This window comes from Passer domesticus, chromosome 10, assembly GCF_036417665.1.
Source record: "Passer domesticus isolate bPasDom1 chromosome 10, bPasDom1.hap1, whole genome shotgun sequence".
NCBI classification, from domain to species: Eukaryota; Metazoa; Chordata; class Aves; order Passeriformes; family Passeridae; genus Passer; species Passer domesticus.
Window position 1 is genome coordinate 3,915,798 of NC_087483.1, and position 9,601 is coordinate 3,925,398.

General features: G+C 59.4%; 1 protein-coding gene across 1 annotated transcript; it reads right to left on the reverse strand.

The window, feature by feature from the left end:
* Positions 1-3,057: 3,057 nt before the first annotated feature.
* On the reverse strand, positions 3,058-9,254 carry LOC135309337 (maestro heat-like repeat-containing protein family member 1). Its single transcript, XM_064435487.1, has 15 exons — positions 8,685-9,254; positions 8,311-8,375; positions 7,566-8,198; positions 7,232-7,380; positions 6,828-6,975; positions 6,435-6,619; positions 6,215-6,352; positions 5,820-5,934; positions 5,510-5,647; positions 5,102-5,278; positions 4,821-4,976; positions 4,559-4,660; positions 4,094-4,196; positions 3,763-3,819; positions 3,058-3,476 (listed from the first exon to the last, which is right to left on the reverse strand). The coding sequence occupies exons 1-15, from the start codon at positions 8,800-8,802 to the stop codon at positions 3,340-3,342; spliced, it is 2,421 nt and encodes an 806-aa protein (XP_064291557.1). The 5' UTR covers positions 8,803-9,254; the 3' UTR covers positions 3,058-3,339.
* Between the last annotated feature and the right edge of the window lie 347 nt (positions 9,255-9,601).

The following is a 9,601-nucleotide window of genomic DNA, read 5'->3' on the forward strand; positions in this document are numbered from 1 at the left end:
CCAGGACTCTACGACTCTCCCGTGAGGACAGAGTCCCCAGCTCTGTCTGCAGACCAGCGGACAAAGCTGCATCATCCTCCTTCTTCGTGCCACGCCTGGGAGCAACAGCAGTGTGGGCGCAACCCGTCGACTTCTCCCCACCTGAGCTCATTCTTCTTAATAAAGGCATTAAAAAAGGAGAACGATCTCCTGCCCATTTTATTTTCACTCAACACCCCGCCAGCACCCCCAGCTGTCCCTGTCCCTTCACTGAGCTTTCCCAGCCTCCAGCAGACCCCCTGGTTCCCTGCACGTGCTGTGGGATGGCACTCAGGAGGATCTGCTCCAAGGCCTTTCCCGGTAGCAAGCTCAGGCTGCCAGGCCCATGGTTCCTGGATCATCCTTCCCACTGAGCCTTCCTGAGCACGGCTGTTCCCTTGGCACATTTGCACTCGGACTTCTCCACTCACCCAGGGCTGCTGCTAAAGGATCGAGAGCAGCCTGGCAAGCTCTTTCTCCATCTGCCTCTTTCCTCTTGGGGGAGGTAGAACATTCCACAGGAAAGCAACTGGTGCCACAAGGAGTGGGCAGCCTTGGGCACATTTGGTAATGCTACAAGGCCTTTGTTTGGCATAAGCACAAGCAATTCACATAAGTAAACAAGTATTTAGCACTGACATACATAAGCATTTTGCATCAGTTAGCATAAGAAAAACCTGGTGGGCCTAACTTGACAGGAGAGTGACTTGACTAAAAGCTTTAGACACATTCTACCAGAAGAACTAAGGGCAAGTATGGAACCAGCCCTGTGCAGGGAAGCCACGAGGAAGAAGTGCTGCTTTAGGGCATGGAGACCACTCTGGCCAGCGCCTGGACATCAGCTTCAAGTACAGGAATCTGACAGAATGTATTTCTCATACATGTATTTCTGTATTTACCTCAGCAGGGTAAAGATGGATGTTATTTTTCATACAATTCCTACACAATTCAAACCCACTGAAATTTACACGTGGCAGAGAAGCATTTTAGTGGGGTGCAGGCCCCTGTCTTCCTGCCAGCTCAATAAAAGGGCTTTTGGTGGATAATGCATTTGTCTGCAGGTTTCTTTGAATTAGGGAGACCTTGGGACTGCTGTATCCTGAGGGAACACCAGTGCCTTTGACCTGTAAGCACCTGCAAAATTTAATGACAGCTGCCTCAGGTTCTAGGGCCTCTCTTGGCCAGCATCCTGATGTGGATTCAGGACAGCTGCGAGGCACTGCTGGGACCCAGCAGGACAGGACTGGCTGTCTCGTGTCCATGTAGCACCCCTCACACAGCCAGGGCCGCCCCAAAACCAGACAAACACTCATGTGTCAGCAGAGAGGAGCAAGGAGCACTGGGCTCCTCTCAGGGGATCTCAGCTGGGCTTGCTCCACAACATGCCCCCATTTTAAGGCCTGCTGATGCCCAGCTGCCAGAAATGCCTACCTTGTCCTCTCCTAGATGCACAGGGAGAGCCAATAAGCAGGACGCCTTGGGAGGCAAACGTTCCAAGCCTTTCTGAGGCCAGGAACACACCAAGATCAGCCAAGACTCTCCACACTGCCTGGCCTATACATCCCAGCTCTGTGCTGGCCCTGGGCCACAGCAGCGCCCACCAAGCAGGAGGCAAATGCATACTGCCAAGAGTTGAAACGCAGCAGACAGGGAAGATGTGAAAAGTGTGTGTGTAAAGACCTTTTAATTCACAGTTCTCGCAGAGAGCTTTGGGGCTCACAGCTGGACAGAGATGCTCCTGCTCACGCCTCTGTCCAAAGTGGGTAACACACCCTGCTGCAGGTGCTTGGGTTGGTCTCTGTAGGTCCAGGCAGATGCCAAACCTGCTCTTCACAGCCTTCTCCCTGCCCCTCTGCCAAGTGTAATGGGTCTCAAAGACTGAAAGGAGCACAGAGAGCCAATGGGGGACACTTGCACCTACCTCACTGGGAGCTCCCTGGGAAGCACCTTCCTTAAGAAGCAAGCCCTTTCCTCCAAAAGTGTTTCCCTACATGTGCAGCTCTCCTGGGGAACACCAACACACCCTCAAGAAACGTTGGCAAGGCTGAATTACTTCAGGTCCTTTCAGGACAGGCACTCCAGCTCTAGCTCATATTCCCCCAAGTCAGTTTCCAGGTGGAGGTTCAGACATGCAGCCCCAGATCCTCTAGAAACACAAGCTGTCCGCTGCCTCTTCACCTGCCTCAACTCCTGCCTCTGGAGATGGCAGCAAAACCAGGCTGTTCCCGGCCAGGAACCAGAGCCCTATTCCCACAGGATGCTCTTGCCAGCACCTTCCAGGACTCTCTGCTGTGCACACTGCGCTTTTCATGCCCGCTCCCAAGGGGCTTTGGAACGCAGAGCACAAGCTGGCTGGCTCTGCCACCAGCACACCCCAAACACCGGCGGAGGAAGAAGCAGCAGGGGCTGTTTTGCGGCCATGGCCAAGAGAGACTGGGAGGGTGCCCTCCCTCTGCTCTCACCTGCTTGGCTTTCTGCCTGGGGCTGAGCCTGGAGCTGCCATTCCTCACTTGTGGGGACCAGAACCACAGCCGGGATCCCGGCACTGCCTGGCAGCGCTCCGGGCACCGGCACGGTCGCGTGTCTGAGTCTCGGGCACCGTCCTGCTGCTTCATTTGCCCTTAGGCACACCCAAAGCTCCCTGTTGAGCCAGGATGATCTCTGGTTCTGCCCTCCTCCTCATCCTGTGAAGGGATGGAGCACTGCTGTGCTTTCAGGAAGCTGTTCTTGGAAACTTCCAGCATTCCAAGCTCCTTTGCCCTCCATGGATGCTTGCCATGGAATCCCTGACAGCTGGGTTCAGAGCATCCTCAGGCTGTCTCTTCCAAAATCCAGGGCCTCCAGGATGCTCAGCAAGATCTGTACCTGCACAGGGTTGTGGAACTGCACCTTCAGCACAGGGACCGTGCCAGCCTGAGCTGCCCTCATTCCTCTGGGTCTGTGCACAAAACACGGCGTGGCAGAGAACGGCAGCAGGGGCCTGTGTGTCCCAGGGCCCTGGATTTGTTCTGCTGCAGCTCCACAGGGATGCAGGCAAAGTGAAGAAGCCAAACTGTTTATTAGTGGAAGGTGAAGCAAAGGGATGAGCTGGGTGGGGAAAAAGGGGATGGGCAGGATCTGAGGGCTAGAGGGAAAGAGCTGTCAAAAGGGAGGGAGAGTGGAGGGAAAAAAAGGCGATGGGCAGAGTCTGAGGGCTGGAGGGAGGGAGCTATCTATAAGCAGGGAGAGGGCTGAAGGCATGCAATTTCCCACAGGCTCAGCTGTGCCAATCATCAGCTGTGGCTGGAGCTCCAGCTGGTCTCTTCTGTTATCAAGGCAGTCTCATCTTCCATGGCATTTGGAGGTTGTAAACAAACACTGGACCTTCTGAGCCAGTTCTGCAGCTCTTTCACTGAATATCTGTTGAACAACTAGGCATGTCTGGGAAGGGCTGTCATCTCTCTTCAGGGCTTGAAGGGCTGGAAGAGAGAGGAACAGAGCCATGGTCAGAAGCTGGATCTGTGGGAATCCTAGGAGACCGTCCTGCCAGGGCCATCCCACCCAGCTCTGGCCATGGCCACAAGAGAGGGGGTGTCAACTGGATCAGCAGGCCACGAATCCGCCCGCTGCGTCCCTGAAATCTTTCTGTGCTCTGCCCACGCCACCCATCATCCACACAAGGAGCGAAGCCCTCTGCAGCCAGGACAGGGATGGCAGCTCCCCCTGCCAGCCAGCACCCGCTGTCAGCCGGCTGCCCTCACTCACCCTCAGTGAGGAGCTGGAGCTCTCCTGGCTGCCCACTCAGGAGCACCCCGGCGATCCCTGTTAACACAGAGCCTGTCACGGCGGCAGCGGCACAGTTCCCTGCCAGCGGCGCTGCCAGCGCTGCGGCCACACGCCCTGCTGGCCCGGCAGGGCTCAGCCCGGGCCCTTGCCGCACGCTGCCGCCCAAGGGCACGGCTGCCAGAGGGCGGCAGCAGCGCCCGGGCCAGGCGGGGCTCCACGGCGCCGGGCCCGGATGGCGCTGCCGGGGCAGCGGGCGGGGCTGGGGCCGAGCTGCGGCGGGCCGGGGAGGGAGCCCGGCCTCCGGGCTCACCCATGAAGCTGATGGCCGCCTCTCGCAGGGGCTCCTGGGGGCTCTCCAGGTAGCGCAGGGCCCGGCGCAGGTGCTCGGCCGCTCGGCTCCTGTCCTCTGCCAGCTGCAGAGAGCGGCAGCAGGGAAGGCTCGGCGCGGGCTCAGCCCCTGTGGCGGGCGCTCCCTGCGCCCAGCCCCGGCCTCCCCTGCCCGCACAGCCCTGAGGCGCGGCCAGCAGCCGCTGGCGCCGGGCTCCGCAGGGGGCAGAGGGCCGGCTGCTGCCCGGAGAGCCGCGGGGCCGCCCCGCAGCCCCGCCGCGCCGGGGCTCCATGGGCACCCGGCTCGGGCCCACAGCAGCCTGGAGAAGAGCCCGCGCCGCCTCTGGGTGCAGCAGCGGGCAGGGGCACAGCTGCCAGCCCCGCACACTGAGCACCGTGCTCAGGGGTCTTCTCCAGGCTGAGGCTGGGGATTCCAGGCCGTCCTTACCAGGACTTCGGCAAACGCCAACAGCTTCCCTGTCTCCACCAGCTGCTTGAGTTCCTTCCTCTTCAGGAATCTGGCTGCACAATGCAGCATTTTCCGGGAGGCCTGGAGAGCAGCAGACACCCAGAGATAGCCCCACAGCCCAGTGCACAGGACTCACATCCCTGTGCCACAGCCTGGAGGAGGCTGCAGCTCGGGATGTGACCAGGGCAGCCGGCAGCCCAGCCCCCTCGCAGGGGGACAGCAGCAGCCCACGAGTCCTCACCTCTGCCACGTGCTGATTCTCATCGTGGCAGTGGAAGAAGAGTGCAGGAAGGCTCTGGCACACAATTGACTTAAGGGGCTTTTTTCCCTCTTCTACTACCAAATCCATCACCTTGAAGAAGAGGTCAAGGGAGAGCAGCTGCACATGGCTGTTGTCCTGAATGAAAGGAAAAAAACCTCAGCACCAACTGCTCCAGGCCCAGCTGAACGGTACAAAAATCCACAGTGCACAAAGTTTCTGGGCAGCACCCAGTGCCCGAGGCTGGGGATACAAAGCCTTACGTGGTCGAAGAGCAGCAGGAGAGCCTCAGCCAGCTTCGGGGCAGTGATGCTGGATACCAGCATGTCTTTGTGCAGGAGCACATTTGTGAACACCGAGAGTGTCATGCCGACCAGCTCTCCATCTGCATCACCCAGCAGCTCCAGAAGGCTTGGAGACAGAGTGCCCATTCTCCTGGCCTGTGTGGAACACAAGGCTGTGCTGGGAGGCCATGGACGGCTGCAGCGCCAGCACCAGCCTGGCACTGCAACCCCAGCCTGCTGCTGCAGGGCCCACAGGCCAAAGGCCTGCCCCAAAGCACTGGGGCAGGTGAGGCAGGAGAGCTGGGAGCAGCTGCCTCAGCTGCCTCAGCCCTGCCAGCCCATGGGGCTACTTTCCCCAGCGCAGCTTCAGCCGCTGCCCCTTCTCACCATCGAGGGATCCTTGCTGAGCACCACGAGGCCTCTGAGCGCCAGGCGACGCCTCTCCCTGCACTCGTTCCTCAGGTGCCTTGACATGATCTCCAGGATGCTGTCAGCACATTCCCTCAAGTCCAGGCACTCGAGGACCTGAAAGGCACAGGGCAGTGACAGGGCACCTGGCCAGCAGCAGCCCGGAACCGCACAGGGCTGGGCCCAGGCAGCAGCACAGGGCACGGGCACCGTCCCAGGCAGCTGCAGCTACGAGAGGGCAGAGAGCTGGGAGGCAGCTCAGCAAGGCAGCGCTGGCCTTCAGGCTCACCTCCACAAGGAACGCCAGGGCAGGCAGATCCCAGTGTGGCTCCTCCCTGCTGAGCAGCCCAAGCAGGCGGAGAGCAATCCCAGAACACAAGGAGGGGGAGACACGACGCATTTCTCTGGAAGGGGAAAAAAGACACCAAGAGCCTGAGGTGGGGGGACCAAACCTCGCCCAGGACTGACTCACAGAGGTCTGGTCTTTGCCCAGCATCCCTGGAGAGGATGTGAGCGCTGTGGGAGGTGGCCCCTTCTGGACACCCTCCTCTCCCAGCCTTTTCCAGTCTCCTTGGCCGTCCCTCGGTGACAAGGCCCTCTGGCCCATGACCACAGGGACTGTGTGGGGCACCCGGGCACAGGGCACAAATGCTGGGGGCAGTGTGGAGGAGAAGGGGGTCTCACCTGGCCAGCAGACCCACGGCATAGTGCTGGGTGTGAGCACACAGCAGCATGTCCCAGCCACACTTACGCTCCATAGCCATCACTTCTTTGTCATACTTCAGTCGGCAGAGCAGAGCCTTCATGGCCTGCACTGCAAACCTGTGTGCAGAGCAAAGCCCAGGTCACACTGAGAGCACTGGCACTGGCCACAAGGGCAGGGGAAGGACAGGAGGACTGGGACCTGCTGGGCTTGCTGGGAAGGTGGTGTTCCTCCTGGCACGCTCTCCAGAAGCTTTCAACTTCCTTTGGTGGCATCTGCTGCGTGGTGATGACAACGTGGAAGAGCAGAGCCGCAAACAGGCGGGCTGAATAACGGATCATTGCCTTGCGGCATTTAGGCACAATGACCCAGATCACCAGAGTTGCCTGCAAAAGAAGCAGCCCAAGACAGCGCTCAGTGCCCTGGTGTCCATGGGGCAGGGCCCAAGGGCAGACGCCGGAGGAGCAGCAGGCTTGGTACCCCCTGAGCCTGGCCCTAGCTCAAGTTTCAGCCCAGCGACTGAGGCAGGGAGAGGATGGAGAACTGCTGGAAAGGCAACCGGGTGGCAAGCAAAGGCCAGTTCCAGAAACTCACAGCCAGGGCAAAAACGTCCTTGTTGTCCCCATCGGAGGTGCATGTGCTGTGCAGAGGCCAATCCTCCATCACACAGAGCAGTGTTGCCAGCACCTTCTCCATTGTTGGTCTTGATGAGCCTATAGCTCTCCACATCATTGCAGCAGCTCTGTGGGATCAGAGCTCTGTGTCAGGGGTGTCTCAGTCACAGTACCATGCCCTGTGCAGCTGTGGGGGCACGGTGACAGAGCCCCGGTGCCCTGAGGGGCAGGGAGGGAGCATTGGCAGCAGGCTGAGCAAACAGAGGGGCCTGAGGGTCCTGGAGCTCTCTGCCTGTCTGGCAGAGCCCATTGGACAGGCTGTGATGGGCCACGGGCCCTAAAGGCTGGTGAGCCCTGAGCTCTCACGGCACGTGGGCCCCGTACCTGTCACACGTTGGGGCACAGTGCAGGAGGGTCAGCGCCACGTCAGCAGGGTGTTCCTCAGCCAGCCTCACAATGTCACTTTGCAGCCTGGCATTCACAGTGACACGTGACACAAGACTCTGGTGGATGTTCTTCACCATGGCTGGCACCTGGAGGAGGCATGGGGAAGACCTGGAGCCCTGTCCAGGGGAGCAACTTCCCCAGTTTCCTCCCAAGAAGTGCCTCCCTTCCCGTTTCACTGTGCTGGCCTCAAAGGCTGAGGGGTTCCAGTGACTGAGGCTTGAGGGGACACACGGCCCTGGGAGGCCTCCAGCCCTGGCCCCAGGCTGCTTACCTGTTGCTGAGATGGAACAGCACTCTCCTCGAAAAAATCCTTAGTGGGAGCACACATCAGAGTGGGAGTGGACATCATGTCACTATTTGGTATTTCTTGAGTCTCTCCGGTGTTGGCAGTGGTGATGGCCACATCCTGAGTCACTGCCAAATCAGCCTTTCCCTCGGGATCACTGGGATTCATCACAGCCTCAGAGTCTTCTGGGCACTCAGCCAAATCTGTGCTGGTGTCAGAATTTGCAATGCTCTGAGTCTCTCCAGTGTTGGCAGGTGTGATGGCCACAACCTCAGTCACTGCCTCGTCAGACTTTGCCCTATGATCCCGGAGATTCATCACAGCCTCAGAGTCTTCAGAGCACTCTGCTGAATCTGTGCTAGTGTCAGAGTTTGTGATGCCCTGAGTCTCTCCAGTGTTGGCGGCTGTGATTATCATGTCCTCGATCATTGACATCAAAAGAGCCTTCACCCAGGTTTCAGTCACTGAGGTCTCAGAGTCATCTGAGAACTCAGCCAAATCCAGGCTGACATCAGGCTCTGCCTGGAGCTGGGTCAGCCCCGAGTCAGGCTCAGCTGGGCCCTCAGCTGCTGGGGTGCTGGGCTTCCTGCGTCGAATGCGCAGAAATTTCGGGAATATCTGCAGAACCAAGGACAGGGAAGTCAGGGGTGTTCCATGGCATGCTCCAAGCATAGTGCTCGGCTGAGCAGGGACAGCAGGCCCAGCCCATGGCTGGGATGGCTGCAGGTACCTTCAGGGTTCTGCCGAAGCAGCCGTGGGCGGCTTCCTTCTCTTGTGTCCGGTCCAGGGATGCATCTGGCAAAGAGCGAGCACAGCCAGAGCTGAGGGGCTGTGGGAGAGGCCGGGGAACACAGCCCAGCCCTGCACTCCCCAGGCAGGGACAGCCCCGGGATGCCCCAGGGGGATGGAGCACGGCCACTGCGGGGTGTCTGCCTGGGCCCTCTTCCAACCTGTCCATGGGCATGTCCCCAGGGGATGGGATGGGATGGGATGGGATGGGATGGGGCGGGATGGCATGGCATGGCATGGCATGGCATGGCATTGGATGGGGCGGGGCCAAGCTGGCTGCCACCATCAGCTCTGTGGCTCAGCTCTGCCACTCACCATCCTGTAATGGCTGGAAGTGATTTGGCTCCTCCAGCCGTTTTCCTGGGGCAGCTCCAGGGCCTTTCTTCTTTTTCCCCCTGAAGACTTTAAATAGGCTGAGAAATCTGCCCGCCATGCCAGAGTTTGGCCTTGAGGTCACCTTAAAGACAGATGCCTTGTGAAAGTTATGAATCAGCAGGTCTTCAGTTGTGCCTTGAAGACACCTGAGGCAGAGGAGCCTCAGGAAGACTGCAGGATAGCAAGTCCTGTGCTTTGGTCTCGAGGGCTCCTGCCACAAGGACAGGAGACGCCTTGTAAATGGTTTTGGTCACAAAGTGCCAGGGTCTTGCCTCGAGTGCACAGACCAGAAGGATGGGAGATGCCTCAGAAAAGCTCTGAGTCACCAAGTCCCTCAGTCTGGCCTCGGAGGCACCTGCAAAAGAGAAGCCTCGGGAAGGCCACAGGCCACCAAGACCCGCAGTCTTGCCACGAGGACACCTGTAGGAATAACGCCTCGGGAAAGCTCCAGGTCAGACACGAACGAGCGCTCCTCACGGCACCGCTTTGTCCCGTCCTGTCCTGTCGCGTGCTCCGAGCACTGTGCCCTGCTCTTGTCACCACCAGCTCAATGTCACCACGTGTCACAAAGGGCCCTTGGACACCCGGTTCCCTTCCATGCCATGCTGCAGCGTGTCACAAAGGAACCTTGCACACACTGCCACCTGCCCTGGGGCCGCACCCAGCCCACCCAAAGTGGCCCCGGTTGGCAGGAATCCCTGGCCCCAAGTGTCTAAGGCAGCCTGACAGGATCTTTAGGAAGGGCTCAGCCCATCAGCAAGCGCTGCCCTGCTCTGCGGGCTCAGGGCAGCAGAAGGAGCCCCCAGGGCTGCCGAGGCAGCCGCGCTGGCAAGGACACGGGGCCTTCCACGGAAGCT

Excerpts from the sequence above, each read along its gene's own strand:
- LOC135309337 (XM_064435487.1), bottom strand. The coding sequence starts at position 8,802 with ATGGCGGGCAGATTTCTCAGCCTATTTAAAGTCTTCAGGGGGAAAAAG. Across the intron at positions 8,376-8,684 it reads CTTCCAGCCATTACAGGATG|ATGCATCCCTGGACCGGACA; the intron begins GTGAGTGGCAGA and ends GCTCTTTGCCAG. Across the intron at positions 5,279-5,509 it reads TCAGCAAGGATCCCTCGATG|GCCAGGAGAATGGGCACTCT; the intron begins GTGAGAAGGGGC and ends TGTTCCACACAG.